Source organism: Trachemys scripta, chromosome 1 (assembly GCF_013100865.1).
Source record: "Trachemys scripta elegans isolate TJP31775 chromosome 1, CAS_Tse_1.0, whole genome shotgun sequence".
Taxonomy (NCBI): Eukaryota; Metazoa; Chordata; order Testudines; family Emydidae; genus Trachemys; species Trachemys scripta.
This window is the reverse complement of record NC_048298.1, coordinates 145287252-145310507: the sequence shown is the minus strand read 5'-3', so window position 1 is coordinate 145310507 and position 23256 is coordinate 145287252. Positions and strand designations below refer to the sequence as shown.

General features: G+C 44.0%; 1 protein-coding gene across 2 annotated transcripts in view; it reads left to right on the top strand.

The window, feature by feature from the left end:
* The first annotated feature begins 6526 nt into the window (after positions 1–6526).
* Positions 6527–23256, top strand: part of SLC22A15 (solute carrier family 22 member 15) — a 43862-nt gene continuing 27132 nt past the window's right edge. For both annotated transcript variants that reach the window (XM_034788824.1, XM_034788819.1), the window contains exons 1-4: positions 6527–6785; positions 15037–15249; positions 21360–21492; positions 22586–22750. In XM_034788824.1, the coding sequence (XP_034644715.1) occupies positions 6699–6785; positions 15037–15249; positions 21360–21492; positions 22586–22750 (598 nt within the window). In that variant the 5' untranslated portion in view covers positions 6527–6698. The remainder of the gene's footprint in view (positions 6786–15036; positions 15250–21359; positions 21493–22585; positions 22751–23256) is intronic.

Below are 23256 nucleotides of genomic sequence, written 5' to 3'. Positions count from 1 at the left end.
ATACTGGCACATGCTGTTTTTTCCCTTCTGTTTCCTTTCCCATCAATGCAAATGCCAACATCTATGACATGAAAATCTCTTTTATAATCATACTTATCCTCCTGGCCAATACACTCAGTTATGCTGATTCCTGCAACAGCACTATTGTTAACCTGGTAGTGATTTTAATAGTTCCAAACACTTGACAGTGACTATTAAATGAGTTATATTGGATATGCTTGTTAACAAAGATGAGCCTGAGCGGCAAAGCTCAGATTTGGTTTTGTATTCTGACTTTCCCAAAGTTCAGTGATGTTCAGACCTGGGGTTTTGGTTTGGTCCAATATAGAGGTTCAGGCCTAAATCCAGAGCTTAACTTCACCAAAATTCTGGTGAGACCAATTGTAGAAATGGGGCCAGCTAGAAATTCTGACCCAGACTGAATTGCCACTACCTTAGAGTGGATTGCAAGTTGTCTGCAAGCCCAATAGAATGTGAAGGTCTCAGCTGAGACTTCAAGGCCTCCTGAAGTTGTGTTTTATACAGAAGAGTTATGGGTAATATGAAGAGTGTTCGGGACATGACGCTCAAGGTCACTTTCCCAGCCCATTGCTCTAAACATGTCATCCCTATACCCACAAACATTTTGAATGACTCTGTTGGCTCCCACTTCTTCACCACATCAAATACAAGCTTTTTGCCCTTACCTTTAAGGCCCTTCACAACACACTTTATCCTCTCCTGCCACTTTGCTCCATTGATGATGCCAGCAATGGGTGTTTGTTCTCCTGCACGTTTCCTTCTGTGCTCTCCCTGAACTAGTTATAAAACCACTACCCTGTTCTTATTCAAATCCTTTCCAACCCACTGCTATCCTGATGTTTATGGAAAACTACCAGCTGATATCAATTAGGCAAAGGGCCACTAGGGACTTCTTATATTCATCTCATTTACTTATTTATATTGTAACATTGATCATAAATAAAAAAATCAATTGAGTCAAAACAATCTAACTGTGCACACAAGTAGTCTATGCACCCATGTGTTTCATGTCACTGTTTTCCTTGTCCTCTGGTGTCTCTACCCTCTGTTTGCCAGAAGCTGGGAATGGGCAACAGGGGATGGATCGCTTGATTACCTCTTCTGTTCATTCCCTCTGGGGCACCTGGCATTGGCCACTGTCGGAAGACAGGATACTGGGCTAGATGGGCCTTTTGTCGGACCCAGTATGGCTGTTCTTATGTTCTCTCTCCCACATTCTTCTTGTTGATTCAGGTATTAAATTTGATTGTAAACTCTTCAGGGCAAGAGCTCTGTTTGTAGAACATCCTACACTTTTAGACCTTGATCCTCCGGACACTCCAGTAACAATAATGATAATTACTGTAATCATAAATAATACATTGGGTGGTTTAAACATACCCTTGAGGACAGACGAGTGTCCACGATTTTCAGAGCACAGCCAGTTGCTTTCTATAAGGTGCATGAGTGTCCCCAGAGAAAGGTTTTTGAAATTTTCTTTCATTATATAAAAACTGAGATTGCTGAGATCCAAGAAAGGGTGAAGCTTCCTGTTTTCTTGGGTATCGGGAATCACCTGAAATTCTCTTCCCTCTTTTTCCAGTGGTGCAGGATCAATTGGCTTTCTTTGCCAGGAAGGATTGGATTTTGTGCAGTGTCTCTTCCTGATATTGTAAAATGAGAGCCTTCTCCTGAAGACGATTTTGTAGTCCCCTCTATATAACGCTGGTAGCCCTTTTTATCTGAGATAACCATGGGTCCTTGGGGATCAGAGGCTCCTAGACTTCTTCTGACAGGGAGATCCTCCAAGATGTACACTGATTAGATAAAGAAATGCTCTACTGCAAGCTGTGTACATTCCTGATTAGTAACCCCTTCTTCTGAAGAAGTCCCTGTGTCTCTGTTCCTCAGCTGGGGGCACCATATGATAAGAGTGTCCAGTGGAGTAGCATCTTCCACCACTAGGCTGTTGTGGGAAGATTGAGAGGATTAGCCATTGGTAGCCTTAGGATATGTCCACAGACCAGTCAGAGTATCATCTGGGTATGTCTCAATCAGTTTCTCAGGCATTGGTGCATCTCAGTCCCTCCTGTTCTCTGCCTGTGACACACAATAGTTAAGTCCCCTGAGGGCTGCACTACTTTGGTTTAATTCCAGTTGTTGGGTTTAGTGTGCAGATGGCTGAGTGGAATAGTGGCATGTGATAGACAGGAGGGGTGTCTGAAGAAGCTAGTCCTGCTTAGGTTAGCATCAGGGGATGGTAAGCCTTTAGGTGAGACCAACATGCATTTTAGGACTGTCTGTTGATTTTCAAAGATATGTAACCCTTTAATGTGTTTTGTTAAGAAAAAAAAAAGTGTCTGTGGGTAAGAAATTGCTTAGCTAAGCCTGTATTCCTTGCTTGCCTGCCATGCTGTCACTGAAAGGGTTAATTGAGGAACTAGAGCTCCCACAGCCAAGTGGACTCTGGGGAAATGTGTCTAAGCCACTGGGGGGTTCAGGAGGGCTGGGATACTGGTTCCATGGTCTAATGGTGTGTATACACAGCAGCTAGACACCGATGGCTGGCCCTTGCCAGCAAACTGGGGCTCGCAGGGCTCAGGCTGTTTCATTGCTGGGTAAACTGCCACGTCAGCCACAGGTGTCTAGTTGTTGTGTAGACGTACCCTAAATTGGATTGACTGCATGGTCACACTGCCCAAGAGGGGTGTCAGACATGGGTCTGCACCTGGGTGTGTGCCCAAGAGACCCAGAGCTAGGAACAGTAACTTCCCAGTCACTATCCAGATCTGGAAGACTGGCTTAGAAGCATGTGAGTCCAGGATTTGGGTCCATTTACAAGACTGGTGTTAGTCCAGAAAGGAAGGTCAGGCCAGGCTGTAACATCATTCACATTCCAGCGAGAAATTCATCTTCCTAGAGCCTCATTTAAAATTGAAAAGTACCTCCAAAGGAATTGTTTATCGTGCTGTCTGCAAGAAATGCAAATTGTACATCAGAGAAACAAAAAGGCCTTAGTGGATTGTTTGGCGGAACAGTAATTAGCCATATGCTAGGCTTCCATAGCATTATGGGGTAAGCCTGCTGCAATACAGATGATTAGTCTGGTTAGAAAACTTTCATGTACAGTACGAGAAAGCCAGCACAGGAATGTACCATGACAGGTATTACCACTTCACTGATGACATTCCAGACTGCTGATGTCATGCTGCTGCGGAACATGTACTACAAGGAAGCCAGAAGAACTCCAGCACTGTTTTTCCCCTAAGAGGAGTTCGGGGGGTTGGATCACAGAAATGCCCTTGGGACTGCCATCTGATGTGTTGAGACTACCTCTGAGCCTGTTTTCTCTGCCAGCTTGGGACTCCAGAGCCTTGCCTGGTTTGAGCCAGACACGCTTGCCTGCTGCAAACGCACACCCAGGTCTGAACCACGTCCCCTAAAAGCTGCAGGCTTAACTGAAAACAGCTTAAGAAGTGTTCCTGTCTCCAGCACTCAGATACCCAGCTCCCAATGGGGTCCAAACCCCAAATAAATGTGTTTTACCCTGTATAAAGCTTATACAGGATGAACTCAAAGTGTTCGCCCTCTGTAACACTGATTGAGAGATATGCACAGCTGTTTGCGCCCCGCCCTGATATTAATACGTACTCTGGGTTAATTAATACGTAAAAAGTGATTTTATTAAATACAAAAAGTAGGATTTAAGTGGTTCGAGGTGATAGCAGACAGAACAAAGTGAATTACCAAGCAAAATAAAATAAAACACACGAGTCTAAACCTAATACAGTAAGAAGCTGAATACAGATAAAATCTCACCCTCAGAGATGTTCTAATAAGCCTCTTTTACAGACTAGCCTCCTTCTAGTCTGGGTTCAGCAATCACTCACATCCCTGTGGTTAGTGTCCTTTGTTCCAGTTTCTTTTAGGTATCCTTTGGGAGTGGAGAGGTTATCTCTTGAACCAGCTGAAGACAAAATGGAGGGGTTTCCCAGGGGTTTAAATAGACTTTCTCCTGAGGGTGGACACCTCTCCCTCACCCTGTGTAGGATCCCAGCTACAAGACGGAGTTTTGGAGTCACATGGGCAAGTCACATGTCCATGCATCACTCAGAACTTACAAGTAGCAGCCATTGTTCACATGCTACCTTGAACGTCCTGGAGCCTTCCAAGATCCATTGTCCGTTAAGTGTTTCTTGATTGGGCACTTAACTTGCAAATTCCTTTCTAAAGAAGCTGCCCAAATGCCTTACTAAGGCTACTTCAAATCAAACAAGTATACAGCCAATATTAATAACTTTGAATACAAAAATGACACATGCATACAAATAGGATGAATATATTCAGTAGATCATAACCTTTGCAGAGATTTTACATGGCATATATAGAATAAAACATATTCCAGTTATGTCATATTTACATTCCATAAAGCATTATGGGGTGCAATGTCACAAGAGCAACCTCAGAGCTATTTAGAATGGATACTGTAAACTGGGAAACAAAATTCTGATGGTTTGGAATGGTCTCCCAGCTTTAATAAGGTGGTTTTACCTATTTTCTTAGAGAGAGGTGAACTTGTAAAATGCATCTGGCAAGGTAGATACATACGTGCATATCTAGTAATTTATGGAACTGAGACCTGAGCTTACAGCCTTTCCTCATGGGAGTTATGCTAGTGAGTTCAATGGATTGCTCACATGGATAAGGGCTGCAGTTGGACCTTCATATGGGAATTCTTGTTTAGCTGCCAGCACTGTACATATTTTTTCTGTGACAATTTTCCTAATAAGCCAGAAATGAGGGCACTATTGGTCTTTCAGTTGGTAAAGAGTTGTGTGTGCACACTAATTAATTTTTGCCGGTTTGTGGTAGCACGGTGAGTTGGTACTATTCCTCAGTGGCTGCCTCCTTACACTCCTGAGGCTAAGCTTTCAGTTAAAAAAAAGTCTCTAGCCATTATGGTTGTGAAGATAAGTTTCAAAATGTGAACCAAATGTAATCATAAGTGTAAATTGTTGCCAGTCAACTCAATGGGGGGTTCACTAAGAAATGTAATGTTGGCATTTTAAAAGTTAATATTTTAACTATTCCATTGCTGATCAAAGCATGAAAGAAAGAAGAGGGGGGAATCATATTATGGTCTGCCCAACCTGACCAATCTCTCCATTTCTTTTTGCATATAGTGGTAATGTCATAAGTGGTAGGAAATGGAAGTAGCAGTAGATATCTATACTCCTGCATGCTGCTGAAGTGCTCTCCACAACCACCCCTTTAGACTGGAGTGCAAGACATCACAAAGGCCTATTGGAAGAGACCAGAGTCTCTCCAGATTTAGGGGTGAGGCAGTGAGTTTAGGATTTGAGTAAGAGTGAGAGCATGGGTTAGTGGATCCCTCCCCTATTCTGACTAGCCTACTCTAAAAAGGCCCCTTTTCCCCCCACACTAACACACTCTTCAGAACCCACTGATTTTTGTAACATTCAAAAAACCCGAAAAGCCTGATTTTAGTGGACATAAGGTTTTTCAGCTTTTACATTCTTCACCTAATTAATAATTTTTTCCCCCCACAAAAATTCATAAGATTTTGACCAGACTGCACATGGGGGGGGGGAGAGGGGCAAAAGGCCTGGCCATTACAGGGTGAGGGGCTGGTTGGGTGTCCACATTGGCAACATAAGCTGCCAAGTGGAACCTGCTGTTGCTACCACAGGAAAAAAGTCTCATAGAATAACAAACACCAAAACCTTGGTATCCTCATGTTCTTGGATTTTTCTTGTGAAGGTCAGGGGAAAATATACTGTAATAAATTCATGGTCTCTGATAGTTTGCGGTTTTCTTGATGCTGCACACCATGCAGAGAACATCCTCACCTTTGAGGCAACACTGGGGATACAACTCAGGTCCTCCTGCTACAAAAACTGGATTTGTCTCACTACTTGAGCTAAGTAAATACTTAAACCCGACACACTTGTAATTCTGTTGCCAGGGCTGTGGGATATGCAAACACTTTGCCTGATCATTACAGAATCCCAGCATGCTGCTTTTGGGCTGATAGTTTCTCTGTAGTCTTCAGACAAAGCTGATTTTTTTTCTGGAAGCCTGGGTGCAGAACTGGCCCAGCACGTTCAGAGTAACTCCTGCACAGACACCCCCGCAATCCAGGCAGGCTTTGAAGCTGGGTGCTAGACACTTCGCATGCACAGCACAGCGCAACACTCCCAGTAGCCAGCCTGTTCGGGACGTCCAACGCCCCCATCGCACTCAGCTCACGGTACCCGGCCTCTACTGCCCTTCTGAGCGCTCGCGCCGGCGCAAACACTGCCACTTCCCCTACCCCGCCCACTTCTACTCTCGCCCCGCCCTTGTACCCCTCAAGCCCCGCCCCTTCCTTCAGCCTCAATGGCCGCAAAGGTGCGTGCCCATAGGTCAAGAACGGCCGTACTGCGCATGCACCGTCTCTTCGAGTTCATCAATCGCCTGTTGCCCCTACGTCACCGGTTTCTCTCGCTCTTACCTCCCTCCCCGCGCGAGAACACGCATGCGCAGGGTGTCTCCTAGCACCGAGGCGTCGTGTCTGTTGCCCGGTCAGAGCCGTTGGCTGTTTCCCGCCCGGGCGGGGATGCGCTGCCCGCGGTCGTGGGGCAGGGGCTGGCCGGGCCCCCGGTGCTACTCCTGGGCGTGCGCGGGCCCGGCCCGGCATGGAGGTGGAGGAGGCCTTCGCGCTGGTGGGGCAGATGGGGCCCTACCAGGTGTATCTGTGCGCGCTGCTGGCCGTGCTGCTGCAGGTGGGGCCCGGCCCGGCGCCTCCGAGCGCGACTAGGCGGCCGGGGCCTGGGGGCGGGCGAGCTGAGGGGCTCTGGGGGTGTGAGAGGAGGTGTTTGGGGGGCTGCCGAGGGGGCTGTGCTTTGGGCTGGGCGAGTGTGGGAGGGCGGATGAGGAGATCTTTGTGTGGGGTGTCCTGTGCTGGGGGGGCAAGTGAGGGGGGTGCGCCCTTGGGGGGGGAGCAGGTGAGAGGATGTCTGTGTTGAGACGGCGGGTGAGGTCGTCTGTGGGGGGGGGGAGGTCTGTGCCTGGGGAGGGTCGTGCCTGGGGAGGGGTGGGTGAAGGACCCGTGCATTGAGGTGCGTGTTTTTATGCTTGCACATTTCTGTAATTCAGTGAAATTAGGAAAGTTGAGTCTTCAATCTTTCCTTCTCCCCTTAAAATGAACAAAAATTATATAGCAAAACTCACTGCACTATTATGGTTACAATTTTATGTACTCAAAATTGATGATTTCTTCCTTGGCTATAGCCTGGCTGCATTGCACAGATGGACTATTCTGCATTACTAGTCATGTTTTTGAGTCTAACTTTAATACACAGTGATTTCACGTCTGTCTCTATGTAGGTGTGGACAACTCAGATAAATTTTTATGGAAATTGCACAGCTCTATCTGTGTGTATATATAGTGTGGCCCAGTGACAGTGGTTATAGAAATTATAATCTGACTTCTGAATGTTTAAAATTCTTTGCCACATTAATGTATGTCTTTATATCTATATTTGATGTCTTTTACAGTATCTCTTAAAAAAATCTTTAAAATAGTTATCTTTAAATTCAGGTGTTTTGAGATATCAGAGCTGAAAACATGATATACCTGTAGATAGGAAAAGCTGGATTCCGGTTTCTTTTTCTACTGATTTAAAAGATATTAAACCTGTAAGTATCTTTAGTTGCAGGACTGACTAGATGTGGGTCAGTAATCCCCCAGGTAGAATAGGAGTCTGGATCAAATCTGCAATGGGAAGGAGGGATAGCAGGGGAATTGTCATTTTTGTGATATTTAAATTTTTTTAACGCAGTTAGTGGAAAGGTACTAGTCCTGAATCAGAGGGAATAATGAGCAAAGTGCAAGGGAGTGGGTGAAAGGTACTTGATATATGCAGTTTATTTTATAGTTGAAGAGAGTTTGTTAAAATATATCTAATATACACACACTATGGGGGTTATGACTCTTTTCATTAACCCTCTTCTCTCTCTCACACATGCACGTTTTCAGAATATAAATTCCTTCAAGCCACTGCATGAGATAATTTTGGTATAAAGCTACATCTTTTCCCTTCTTCACAGCCATTCCAAATTTTCTATACAACCAATGAAACAAGCTTCTATTTTTTTTAGACTCAACTAATAAGGTCAGCCTTAAATGCTAGAAGCTATTGATACTTTTCCGGGGAAGGAAGGTGGAGCATGTTTTGTTGTTGTTCAACACCTTCATTTTCCAAATCTCAAATACCTTTAGTCTTAAATCTACAGTGTTACCTTTTCTCCTGCCTCTGGCAGTACATGTTTCACCTGATACTTGCTGAGAACAACTAGGCTTATTGTGAATTGTTGATAAGGCAATTGAAATGGCAACAAAGCAGTGTTGAAGGTGTTGTTGTCTGTCTTTTTAAAGACAGTTGGACTGGATCTCTTGGCTACAGTGATAGTCAAATGTATGAGACTATATCATTCAAATCTAATGTAAATTCATCAATACTTCGTTATAAGGGCTGATTAATGTGTTTTTAATTAATGAAATGCAACTATAGTAAAAAGCGCTAACGGCTGGAATGGTAGGAGTCATGGATGTAAAAGCATCCAGGATGGAACACTTTATAGAAATAATTATAGGTTTTAGGGGTATGGGTCATTTGCTGCGCCATTGCAACTTCCTGAGCTTCCTTTGCATTGCAGAGGAGCTGCACAAAAGGGGGACTAATGGATAGGCCACCTCTCAAGACTCTCTGGTTCAAAGCAGGGCTTTGGAGCTGGGCTCGGGCTCCGCTCCAGCTCCAGGCAAAAACCTGCAGCTCCACTGCTCCAGAGCTGCTCCGCGCTCTAGCTCCAGGCTCCGCTCCAAAGCCCTGGTTCAAGGCTTTCCTACGACCAGGGATTTATCATATGTAAAGGGCAGGGACTGAGGGGGAAGAGGAGCACAGAGAATATTTATCAGTTTGATTTGTTTGGGTGGCATGTACTGCCTGGAAATTGATGCCCCAGACACATGCTTTCTGAGATTAACTAGGGGTGGACCTGAGGCTTCTGCAAGAAGGAGTTGCATGTGTAGCAGTTTGTCTGTCTGTATTACAAAGGCTTGCTGGTATAGCTATATCGGCAAGTCTCCTAGTGTAGATACAGCTTATAACAGCAAGAGAGTTCTTTTGCCAACATAGTATATACCAGGTCCCCAAACAAAATAAGTCAAAAAAAGGACTTTTTTTGCTGATATAACTAAAGGTACAACTACACTTAAGTTAACTTAATGTAAGTCGACATCCAGCTGCCACAGTAGTTAAGTCGGTCGTGCATGTCCTCACCATGCTCGTGTTGGTGGAATGCGTCCTCACTAGCAACGTTTGCATTGATGCACAGAGCAGTTGCACCAGGGGTATTTATCCCACGGTGCAACTAGCTGCAGGGGGCTTGGGGAAGGGTTTGCAACGCCTCATGGGACCAAAACATTGTCGCAGTGGGTAATGGGAACATGGCTTTGGCCTCCCATGATGCAGTTTTTTCCCTCCCTCCCTCCTCTGATATCAACGGCAAACAACTTTCTTGTGCCTTCTTTTGAAAGCCTGGTTTAGCCGTGCTTATGCCATAGCCCAAGAAGCATGGACCCTGCTCAGCTGTGCACTCTTACTGTGAGCATTACAAACACCTCGCTCCTTATCCTGCATTATTTCTGGAGCTGAGACAGGAGCAGCTGTATGTAACGTTGTGATGTCATTCAAGCAGCCTTGCTGTAAGCCATAGAACTAAACAGTTCCTGGTTGCTGCTGGAGAGTCATGCTGCAGCTGAACACGGTGGAGCGCTGTTTCTGGTAGGGAGAAATAAAGCACTGACAGGTAGGATAGGACAAGAAGCAATGGGCTTAAATTGCAGCAAGGTAGGTTTAGGTTGGACATTAGGAAAAACTTCCTAACTGTCAGAGTGGTTAAGCACTGGAATAAATTGCCTAGGGCGGTTGTGAAATCTCCATCATTGAAGATTTTTAAGAGCAGGTTAGACAAACACCTATCATGGATGGTCTAGATCGGTGGTTCTCACTAGGGCCGCCGCTTGTTCAGGGAAAGTCTCTGGCGGGCTGGACCGGTTTGTTTACCTGCCACGTCCGCAGGTTTGGCTGATCACGGCTCCCACAGGCTGCAGTTCGCCGCTCCAGGCCAATCGGGGCTGCAGGAAGCGGCGCAGGCTTTCCCTGAACAAGTGGTGGCCCTAGTTTGAGAACCACTGGTCTAGATAATACTTAATCCTGCCATGAGTGCAGGGGACTGGACTAGATGACCTCTTGAGGTCCCTTCCAGTCCTATTCTGTGATTCCTGTGTAGTGCAGGCTGGAGTGCATTTGGGGCATTGAGTTGCCATGATCAGCTGGGCTGATGAGCTCTCCATGCAGATCACACAGGAAATGGGAATTCAAAAGTTCCCGGGGCTTCAACCGAGGAGGAACTGTTTCCTGTGTACCTGGCTGCTGTACAGCGGAGTAGAAATCTCCAGAGCGGTCACAGTGGAGCATTGTGAGACACTTCCTGGAAGCCACAATGCTGCTTCTACACAGCCTCTCTTTCGACCCATCAACATCTAATTAAGTGCTATGCCTCTCGTGGAGGTGGAGTAATTAAATCAACATTACAGGCAAGTTAGGTCAGCAGAAATGACCTGGTAGTATAGATATATACATTATTAGGTGGCTTCCATCAACCTAAGTTTGTATTGTAGACCTGACCTAAGTCTACACTAGGGCTTATGGGGGGTGGGGGTGAAATGAAACCCTACCCAACATAGCTATGTTAGCAAAAGTTTAAATGTAGACCAGGACTAAGAAAATACCCGAATTCATATAGATCGTTTTTGTTCCAAACTGGAAACTGACCAATAAGACCATGAAATCTGCTTCTACCCAGGAAAGGGACCACAGTGCTTGAAACATTTATCAGGTGCCATGCCAGCATGGAAGTTGGAGGCTTCCCGGGCCATCCAGGAGCAATACTCGGAGAAGCTCTTTCTCCTTCATCCCCAAGGTACTAAGAATGAGGATGAGTAGACAGAGGGTATTGCTGCTGCACCCTGTGGTGAGGGCCCCAATTCTAATAATTTGGTTTAAAAAAAAAAAACCAAAACCACAACTTAAAGGTGATCAAGAGAGGACTTGTTAAAACAAACCAAAAATATTGTCCTTCTTTTTTACTACTTTATGATAAAGAAGGTGTAATTTTTTTTCTTAAAAGGGTTTTTGTGAGTGTTCACTTTTACAACAGTAATATTAGAAATGCCAACTCTAGTCTTTCTTGGTTTTATTGGAGGATATCCAGGTTGTCTTGGAGTTTGTTTATGATGAGAACAGACACCTTGGTATTGGGAGCAGAGGTGATAAGATATTTTTGTTAGATATTGACTTAACAAATTAATATTTTGGAAATTAACTTCAAAACTTTGTTAACAAAATAGTTTTAAACAGTCTGACTAAAAATCCATTGCCCTCTGTAACGCTTCCTGAAGTGGCTCAAGAGTGAGAATATTAACCTCAGGGCAGATTGTTAGGAACCAGGGCACAAACCCAAAATTGGTTGTGAATTCTATAGTTAGATTTTACCAACCAATTATCAAGTGTAAACTCCTCAGATTCTATAACAGCTTTAGCATGGAGTCAGAGAGGTCCCTTGCATACTCTAATCTATGTTGCCTCCAGGTGAGCGTACCTTTGTGATGGTCCCTTATACCAAAAATCACAGCAATATTGAGGTTACTCCCCATCTTAAAGAACCTGTCACTCTTCCTCAGGTTAGTTGCACTTAGATTTCACACCAGAGACAACGCTTGTAGTCAGTCCTATAATAAATTATATAAAGATATATTATCAAGGAAATGCATCTTGGAGTTATTTACAAGGTTTAAGCAGGTATGTGTAGATAAGATTGTAATTTATTTGTGTAGGTTTCAAAAGGTAATAAAAGCTTCTATAATCAGCAAGCTCTATGTGCCTTTTAGGGCTAACCCTAATCAGCTGGGTATCTGTCGCTTATGCCTAGAAACACTTTGCTCCCCCACAGTTCAAATAGCATAGAGATACCTAATTCCTTTTATATGGGGTTTTAATCACCCTGCTGCCATGTGCTCTGAGCTGCGAATTCAGCTGATAGGAGGAATCCACTTGCATGACTCATCTTCACAGGCAGGGAAGGAGGATGGAGACAGCAGAAAAAAACAAATGTCTTTTGTCCTCTTTAAGATCCCACAATGGTCCACCTGATGTCAATGGACCTTTCCTGTTGGGAAGGATGTAATGTCTTCTGTTGAACATCAGCCTTTCACACTAATTAATGTTCTTTCCCGTCTGCTGATTTACGTTCACAGAGGCTCACAATGCAATGGCTCAAATATTACCTTACAGTATGGGATACAGATGTTATAAATGAAACTATTGCATACAGCAACTCCCAAGCATTCAGTAAAGCCTAAATACTGAACAGTCTGATAATTCTAATGCCTATTTTAATAATACTAACACACAAGTGAGCCAGGCTGATTCCAACTGTGCATTTGTCAGGGTTCAGTTGAGACATGGGGACTTGGGCATGAGCTGGCACCTGGTCTCCCAGGGTCACACCCCCTCAATTGGTCAGCTTGCACTTTTTTGGCTCTTATGGTGATGTCATTTCACAGGTTTGCTAGTCATCAGAATTTTCTGAGCTAGACAGGATCTGAATTTCTAATGTGCTTAACACTAAAAACAACAACCTCATCCATCATAAAAAAGAAAAAAGAGCATATGGCTATTTTCGCCTTTTGATGGTCACCTATTAAATAAATCAGTGCTTTATCTGTGGTGAAACAATAGCCTCAATCTGTGGAGCAAATTCAAATGTTATAGGACTATAAGGCAGAATGTAAACTAAATGGCATAATTTTGACTTATTATATTTATAGGGTGAATACCAAATTGAAAATAAAAGGCCTGGTTCTCTACTACCTTGCACAATCATTTACCCATTGCAAAATTAATGTAAAACATTAGTGTTCTGATTGTGTAACATCACATCCCAAGCATTCAAAATTAAAGTGAGGTCCCCCCAAATCATGATAAAACAGAAATTTGGCTTTTATTTGTCTTCTGGATTTTTTACCTTTAGTGTTGGTCTGGTTCATGTTTTCAAGCTTTTCTCTACAACTGTGAGGGCCAGGAACTGTTTTTAAATGAAAGGTAAGAATCTCACTTAATTTCAGAAGCTAAAGCTTCAAGAAAACACTAAATGTCTACAGGCTTATGACAAAATTGAGTTGGCAACATTGCTGTTGGCAACAAAGCTCTGAGGAGCTTTGGGTTAAGACAGTCTTCTAACAGCGAGTCCAATAAGCTGTAATATAGAAATATGTTCTGTCTTGAATAGCAGCAAGATATATCCCCAATATTTCATGTACTTTTTAATTTAAAGGACCTATTTTAAAAATAGGCTTTTAAAAATTGTTCTTCTCCATGTATGCTGTTAGCTGTAGAAAGCTTGCAGCTGAAATCTTTCCGTATCAAAATATCTATCTCCTCCCATTGTACACTTGTATCTATCTATTTTTGGATTGAGTGCTCTGTGGACTAGATTCCTTTTAAAGGAAAAATGAGTATTGTGCTTCCATTCCCCAAACCAAATGCATCAAAATATTTTACTAATTTAAGGATGCTGGCTGTTAACTTGGTAATAAATGAATTTCGGGCTTATAAGAACCCTTGAATTCTCAAGTGTTATTTAGACCAGGATAGCATTATTTGGTGCTTATTTAAATAAGATCACACAATCCAGCAGACCTAGGAGATATATCTGGTAATGCCAAAAACAACTTTTTAAAATCTTCCCTTATTTTTTCTGATTTCTGGTTGTGGGATTTCTGTTTTTTACGTAAGTCTTAGAACAGTAGTTTTCAACCTGCAGTCTGGACACCTTGAATTTGTTGACTGGTGGTCTGTGGATCTTCTTCTGTCAATGGGGAAACAACTCAGGCTGTGTACACACTACAGCTTACATCGGTATAAGTTATGTCGTTCAGGGGTGTGACTAGCCATCCCCCCGAGCAACGCAAGTTACACCAACCTAAGCACCGCTGTGGACAGGGCTGTGTCGGCAGGAGGGCTTCTCTCGCTGACATAGCTACCACCACTCGGGGGGCTGGACTAATTAAGTTGATGGGAGAACTCTGTCCCATCTGCACTAGCAGCACTACACTGGTGCAGCTGCCCCACTGTAAGCACTGTAGCATAGCCATAGCCTCAGTCTTCAAGCAGCAGTGTTCCCTGCTATAGGCCAGACTAGGACACTTTGGATTTTCAGTGGGCTTTTTAACTAACTAAATAAAAAGCATCTCTCTGATCCCTGACTCATGTCTTTGTCAGGTTGCATGAGTGTGTGGGTGTGTGTATTAATATAAATAAATCAATTGATCAGGTTTGTAGAAGACACCAGTGCTGGGAATGTAGCAAATAGGAGGACACAATCAAACTGCAATGAGATCTGGAGAGATTTGATTGGTGATGGAGGGTGTCTGCTGTAGGCAGTGGGGGGGATATGTGGTTCAAATAGTAAAATGTGCCTCCCAAGGGGACAAAGTGAACACTACAGGCATAGAATCATGAGGTGGAAAAGAATGTAATCTAGTTCCATTAAAATGCGTTTTCATTTTGTTTTCTTGATACTCTTCTAAGTAATCTTTCATGTATCCAAGCCCTGTATTTGCCATAGTTGTCACTGGGATCTTAAGGTTGGGGGGGAAAGGAGGTATCCATGAAGAGGGTTTCTCAACAAGTGATCCACGCTCTAAAAGCATGCGAACCACTCGTCTGGAATCATGATACTTGAGTATGTGATGTTAGATATTGGGGACTAGTCAAAGCACCTTGTAGTCATAAGAGAATCTAAAAAGACAGGAAGGGCATTTTAATACTGACTTGAAATCTCTGTGGATTAAATGTTGCTTTTTTGGTGTTGGTTTAACATCTTTGATTGTTGTCTGTTTTGTTTCAGCTCTATGTAGCCACTGAAGCAATCCTCATTGCGCTAGTAGGGGCGACACCTCCCTACCACTGGGACCTCGAAGAGCTCTCAGCTAATCAAAGCCATAGCAACCAGTCAACTAATGAAGAGAGAGCCTTTGGGGAATGGCTTCTGACAGCCAATGGGAGTGAAGTTCATAAGCACGTGCACTTCAGCAGCAGCTTCACATCAATAGCTTCCGAGGTAATAAATAATGAAATGGGTTTCTGAGCCCACTATGAGATTAATGCATCTCATGGAGGGAAAGTGGGAGAAGTAGAGGAGCTGTACAGTTATCTTGTCTTGGTTTCCCAACCAATGAGTGTTCTGATTAGCAAAAAGTAGGTGCTGTAGTCCAACTAGAGAACAAGTTGTCTGTTCAAATGTATGCATGGAAACAACAAATCAGCCTTGTTCTGCTATATAGACCTTGCTCATTTGGGTCTCCTCCAAAACTTCAATAACTTTCTCATATGGGAGTTGTACATTACACTGTTGCATGTTTCTAGAAGTGGATTGGAACTGAGAAAAAGGATCAGTGGCATTAGTGTTCAAACTTCTGCATGATGGCTGTGTTCTTCTTACGTCATTTTTGCCATTCTCATGATGGGGCTTAATTCATAAAGAGTGCTATGTTTAAATGTACCCCAGGCAGCCTGCGTGCAGCATGAGAACCCATGAGGAGGTTGCTCTGCAGCTCCTCCATAGCAGGAGCTGTTTGAGGTATTCCAGAGTGAGGTTTAGGGTTTATAGGTTTAGGATTATACGTTTTTGCAAGTATCCCTCCCATGTAATTCGCCATATAAACTACTCTAGTCTGTACTGGGGTGGGGATTTAGACCGTGCATGAGATGCTGTGGAGCTAGGCCTTAGATACACAGTAACGCTAAATTAGCATATGTAGTTGCCCATTCTGACCTGAATTTAGATCTGTGCAGTTTGACCATACATTTATAAGCACTAACAGTTGACTAATGTCCAGAGGTATTAATTTAGCTTGGAAATGTATGTTTTAAAAAAACTCAGACGTCATTGGTTATGAGTAAGGCTACGTTTTAGTCATGGGTATTTTTAGTACAAGTCATGGACAGGTCACTGGCAGTAAACAAAAATTCATGGCCCGTGACCTGTCCATGACTTGTACTATATACCCCTGACTAAATCTTGGGTGCTCTGGGGGGAGGGGAGGGGGAAGGCGCTATAGGTACTTTGTGGAGGGGGGGGCGGGACCCCACTAGTGCTGGGTGTGGGGTTTGGCAGGGCTGGCAGATTCCCTACCTGGCTTTACACAGCTCCCTGGAAGCGGAGATATGTCCCTCAGCTCCTAGGCAGAGGTGCACCCAGGGGTCTCTGCGCGCTGTGGGGATGGCGCCTGCATGCAGAGGCAGCATACAGAGCTGCCTGGCCACCCCTCAGCCTATGAGCCAAGGGAGGGACATGTCGCCGTTTCTGGGGAGCCCCCCGAGATAAGCACTGCCCGGAGCCCACACCCCCTGCCGCACCCCAACCCCCTGCCCCAGCCCTGAGCCCCCTCCCACCCCCAAACTCCTGCTGCTGCTGGGGGGGAGGGGCGCGGTGGCCCGAGACTGCCCCAGCTGCGGCTGGTTCAGGTGCTGCCCAAGCTGCTCAGATGACCCCGAGCCAGCCGCATCAGCTGCCGCACAAGTCACTGAATCCATGACAGATTCTCAGCCTTAGTTACAAGCATGTTAATAAAAACTGCCAGTTTTAGCACACTCCCAACTAACTCTGTTTAGAGACACTTTCTATGCTGCTCCATTCTGTAGTATAGAACAAAAAGAATGAAGAGTAAAAAAAAATATAATCTTCTTAACTCTAAATTTAAAATGTGATTGTGTATAATAACTTTAGTACATAACTTAAGAAAATTTAAATTGGCTATAACATTTTAAAATCTTCTGTAGACACAACTTTTTTTTTCAAATGTAACACATCTTCTTAAGGTTAAAAACAAGGGTGAAGAATTCAACTACGTTTGTGTATGTGGCACCAACCAATGTCATCAGGGACTTAGATTCTCCATAGAATTTTTCACATGGCTTCATTCTATAAATAAGAGATGTAAGCAAAGAACAAATAAAAAATAATTAGGGAAGTACCTACACAAAAAGTTTGTATCTGAACATTCTCATATTTTGGAAAGGTTCAGAATTGGGTCTGAACTTTGCAGCACAGATTCATCTTTTTAAAAATTCTGCATCCGACTAAGATAAATCTAAACTACAGCATGTTTCGGGTCTGCTAGAGGTGTAGTGCTTATTTGGCGGAAGATCACCTCGTGGTATTCTAAAGTTTTAGCCTAGATTTTTCAAAAGTGATGCGATTTTTTTCTGGGTGCCCAACTTGCAATCTCTTAAAGGAGCCTGATTTATAGAGATGAACAAGTACACTGTGAAAGTCATCCTTCTTTAGGCGTGTCATAATGAGCAGTGAAAATACCACTTCTCAAAATCTAGACCCTTGTTGACAAGTTCTGAATGATCATGTTTCTCGTGAGATATTGGACACCATGCCATACTAGAAATTGGAGCTTTAAACTATTGGAATGGGGAGATTTTCAGACTTCGGTGTAGGATGCAGTACTTGTCCTATTGCATGGAAGGTTCTGCTGTAGTAGGCTTTAAAGTTATGTGGTAGCTAAAAGGTATTAGTTATAATTTTCCTTTTTAAGTTCTGTTCAATTGAACGCCTAATAACTGTGGTACCTGGCTTTACGGGTGGAAAGAATAGTCCTATTTAAAATACTGTCAAATGTACAAAAACTTCCTAAAAAAAAATTTCTGTAAAATATGTTTTAATAATTCATGATGGAGTGGTCTAAAGACATTATCTGCATTTATTTGGGATGATCTGCACAATTGTCTTTACAACTCATGAGTAACTTTAATGTGGCCGTCACAAATTCATAGTGGAAAAAAATCGAATAACGCACAGACTAAGTATTATTTCATGAACTGATGTGATGTAATGGGCCTTATACAGGGAAAAAAGTAGTAAGTCTTGACTACATTAAAATGAAGTTCTTCTAACCATTTGGGTGAATTTAGAGAGCAAATTGCTGTCCGCTGTACCTGAATTATTCCCTGCGCTCGGACTGATTCAGAAAGCATCAAGTATCACTCAGACACATGATTATCGGGCTTAATTAACATTTATATCAAGAATTACACTATGATTCTTGTGATATTGCAGAAAAAAAACTGATAATTGAAATTAATGTGTATATGTTATCGGAGTCCTGTTCTCTAGATGTTTCTACATACTGTGGAAAAAACATTTGAAAAATTCATGGCAATAATTAACTTTCAAAGCTAATTTTCTCAAGCATCTGGATTCCTTATGGCCAGTTACTAACTATAACAGCATGCACATATCACCCATTAAGTGATAATTCAGAATGACACATACAGTAAGACGAATCAAGTTATTTTCATGGTGTTCCTGAAATATTCTGTAGGCTTTGATTACATGTTTTTGCTGCTTTTGATGAGGCTGTTCATTACGGGGCTTCAAACCAGTTTTTTAAGCTCTGCTAGAAAAACCATATGTAATGGTGTTTGGAGCATCTGGGTAGTAAAAGAGGGAAGGGAATTCAGAAGGTCAGTGCACGGATGTTTCAAGAGTGGGGAAAAATGGCACAATCGTGTCAGGGAAAGGATCTGGGTGTTATTGGGAAATGAACACAGCAGCAATGAACAGGGAAAGGTAAGCAAGATAGGTTGTAGTGGAGAGAACACAAGAAAACATAGTATCATTGAACAGTATGGAACTGTAGTAGAGTTGGCCGAGGTTCGGCACTCAGCGGGGCTGTGGGGTATCCTACCGCCTCACTACAGTCCGCCATCCGTCCGGGTCCGGCGGCAGTCTGGAACAACAGACACAGTTAGGGGCTCAGGCCCATAAGCAGGGGCTGAGCCAAGAGGTCGGAACCCAGGCCCTTATGCAAGGGCTGAGGCAAAGTCTATAGCAGGCCAGGCCCTAGGTCAGGGTGGGGCAGCAGTTAAATAGGCAATCAGAAACCCAGGCCTTTAAGCAGGGGCTGGGTCAGTTGGTGGCAGCCCAGGCCCTAGGTCAGGGCGAGGCGAGGCAGCAAACCAATAGTCAAGCAGGTACCCAGCCTCTCTAGGCCAGGGGAAAAGGGGGAGTCTGCTACCCAAGGAGTGGGTGGCAGGGGGGACACAGGCCCTCCCACTCCACTGCGTCCCAGCCCGGGGACCTAGCAGCAACGGACGTTCGCTGCTGTCAGTGGGAATCCTGGCCGCAACATACTGACATCGGCTCTGGCAGTGCAGCAGCCAGACTGGGGTCGGCTGCCCCCGGGCTACTTCCACACTCCCCCTCGTATGGTACCTGGGCTGTCTTAGTGTCATCGGTGCTCTCCACCAGCATTGGCTCCTCGGGGTTGCTGGCACGGGGCAGGCTTGGCCAGTCCTCCTCGGGGTAGCTGGCACAGGGCAGGCTCGATCGTCCCGGTGAGTCAGCAGGCCAGTCGCGGCCTGCGACTGTTTCCCAAGCGGGAGCTCAGCCACGGACGTCTGCTCTCTCCACCAGCCTGGGCTCCACTGAGCTCTGCAGACGGGCTTTTATACTTCCGGGGCGGGCGCAGGACCCAGGTGGCTCCGCCCACGTTGGTATTAGGGGAGGTTCGGCCCTCAGCGGGGCTGTGGGGTATCCCACCGCCTTGCTACAGGAATGCTATTAGGTTCATTCTGGAATTCTTTTGTGTTGGAGGTTATTGCCTTGTAGAGGCTGCAGTATATAGACCTGTTACAAAAATGAAACTGGATCGGATTTGTAGGGCTGGGTTTGTTCTTGAAATTGAAGAGACTTGGATGTTATCTAGTAGAAATGTTCATAATAACAAAATGAATTGTAAAGTTGACCGAGGTAATCTTTTTACTCTGATGAAGGGTTCAGGAACTAGGGAACCTATGAGGTGAATATGAGCAGAACAGTTTCTTGCTAAGGATAATGAAACATTTCATCTTCACTTTCAAGGCTTTGTACAGCTCTCCCCCAGTGTTTCCCTTCTTAGCTGGCAGTGTCAGCCTTGATGCCACGTTTCCTTCTCCCAGTTCTTCATTAATGCCTCTTTCCATGCTACATCCTGTTTTTGGAATAAACTCCTAATGTCACCTAATGCTCTAGGTCAGGGGTCGGCAACGTTCGGCACGCGGCTCGCCAGGGTAAGCACCCTGGCAGGCCGGGCCAGTTTATTTACCTGCTGATGCGGCAGGTTCGGCCGATTGCGGCCCCCACTCGCCGCGGTTTGCCTTCCCAGGCCAATGGGGGTGGCGGGAAGCGGCGCAGGCTGAGGAATGTGCTGGCTGCGGTTTCCCGCCGCTCCCATTGGCCCGGGACGGCGAACCGTGGCCAGTGGGGGCGACGATCGGCCGAACCTGCTGCGTCAGCAGGTAAATAAACTGTCCCGGCCCGCTAGGGTGCTTACCCTGGCGAGCCGCATGCTGAACGTTGCCGACCCCTGACCTAGGTCCCCCACCTTCTCATTCAAATCCTTTCTAGAGTCTCACTGCTTGTATTGCTAACCCCAAGAACTCAATCATGAGTTAGCCTCCCCGAAAATCATATTTTTGTTTGTTTTTGTTACATTTTTGTTCTGAGTGTTTAGGGTGCACTTGGGTCATGTTTGGGGGTAGGGGGCTTATGGACCATGACTATACCTTGACCAAGAAATTTGAACCTTCACAAAAAAGAATTGACTACGCCTTGCCTAGATTAACAGCTCTGGAGACTCGTGTTATCCACAATACAGGTACAATAGATACAGTGCTAGGGAAAGTTTTCCCCCTTTCCCCACCCCACACTGCCTGCTCTCCTTTTAAAAAAAAAAAAAAAAAAAAAAAAAGCCACTGCCTCCACAGGCAGAAAAGTAGAAGCCAACCAAATGGATCTCACTTACAAGGTAGGTCATGATGAGGAGAGCTAGGGTCATCTTTGGACCCAAATTGTGACCCTTAACTCTGTGTATGTTGCCTAGATACAATGGTCATGTACATACGGGTATGGAGATGAAAGGTACATAGGTAAAAAAACAACAAAGCCAACAAAAAATAATGTTCCCTTGAGGAACCTAACCTTCTCAGATGTGAAAGGCATTACTGTTTTGGAGGAGGGAAGGAATTGTACAATGGGCCAAAGTCTTTAGAGTGTTTGGGGTGATATTTTGGTGACTAAAGTGGAGGTTGAGCTGGATTTTTGTTTTTAAAAGATTTTTAATCCCCAAGCTGTTCACTTCTTGGACTTTGACTAAAGCTTTTTTTTCTTCTCCTTAGTGGTTTTTAATTGGGAACACATCATACAAAGTCAGTGTTGCCAGTTCGTTTTTCTTCAGTGGTGTCTTTGTTGGAGTGATCTCTTTTGGCCAGCTCTCAGATCGCTTTGGGAGGAAAAAAGTCTATCTCACAGGTAACCCACTGCAGCCCTCACAAAACGACTGGAGAGAAATGTCATTGTCTTGTTAGTGCCTCAACGTCTGTCTCAGAAGACACAGTAGCAGTTATCCAAGTTTTGTGGAAAGCCAAGGCATAGAGATGAATTTTGCATCTTCCATTACACACAAGGAGCCCAAGTTGGGGGCAAGTAATCCATATTTGTGTGCTCAGATCAGTACTTAAATGCCTGAAGTGTTTAAGCAACCAGTTGTGAAGATGGGACCCCCAACACGTGCTTAAATTTAAAAGTTGGGCCCACATTGTTTGCCATGATGTTCATGATCCCTGAATGTTCCACAAAATGAAACTAAAATTTCAGAGTATCAGAAATTAATTATTCATTAACCTCTCTCTTAATTGTCAAGGCTCCTAAAAGTTCTAGATGAGTTTGTCATCACTTCTTAAATCATGCATGCTAGATATTTGTGAACTTAGCAAAGTTTTAAAACCCTTGGACCTTATGTACCATTTTCATACCATACATTTGTTAGGGGGATTTCATGTACAGGACATATATTAAAATTTAACTTTCTTTTTAAAAAGCATGACATATTTTTAAGTCTTGTATTAACTCAGTGCTGGTAAAAGGTGTCTGACCCCGAACACTGAAACCCTCTAGTAACAGAACAGATAACAGCAGTGCAAACTTCCTCCACACTGTTTTCTGACAACAAGGAGGAGGTATGACCTGGAGAGAGAACTTTTCATGGCCTGTTCAGTCCTGGGCTTCTCTGTTGAAACTGCTAACAGGATATCCTGGTTACTGTCAAATGTGATGGTGGCTTTTCTGAAGAGAAAAACTGCTCTCTATGAACTGATGTGGGGTACTAGTGCAGTAAATCCTGTGAAGACCACCACCTTTCTTAGGCAATCTCCTTTAAGAGATTGCCCCAGTGTGCTTACTACGATTCTGCCCCATCATCTACATTAAGCAACAGACTCTTGTAGGTCTTGAATATGATTTGATTAGAACAGGTTTCACTGAATGTCAAGTAATGCTCATGCTAAATGCAGTCTTTCTCATTCAGGTATTTTTCTGAAATTAAATCTTGTGCTTTGTCTTCCAGGTTTTGCCCTTGACATCCTGTTTGCCATTGCAAATGGATTCTCCCCCTCATACGAGTTCTTTGCAGTCTCTCGCTTCTTGGTGGGGGTGATGAATGGAGGGATGTCTCTGGTGGCCTTTGTTCTACTGAATGAATGTGTGGGCACTGCCTATTGGGCATTAGCAGGTACAGTTTCAGTTGCAACACTTTTATAGAAAACTGTTAAGCTGTAGAGATCTCAGTTTAAGCACTTGTGTCAAGAAATGCCAAATGTAATGTTGCAAACTCTGTTCCCTTGTGCATATGCATGATCATACAGTCTCTGAGCCTTGCTACATTCAATGTACACCTTAGATGAACACAGTAAATGACTTTGGGCCACTTTAGATTTCTGCACCACTTAGACTGAACACTGGCAAATGCACATTAGTTGAGGCACTCTTCTCTGCACACTATGTAGCTGAACAAACCACACATGTATGCATGATCTTGCATTCCTTCACTTAGAACTTTGGACCCAGGAATGCACTTCTCAAGGGGAGCTGTTTGACTGCCAAATTTCAATTCCTTCCTCCCTCATGCAGTTTTGGTGTAGCAGGACTCAAAAAAGCCCACAAGATATTTTATTTTATTTTATTTTTTTAAATAAAAAAGATTCTCTTCCCCCCCCCCTTTTTTTTTTTTTTTTTTTT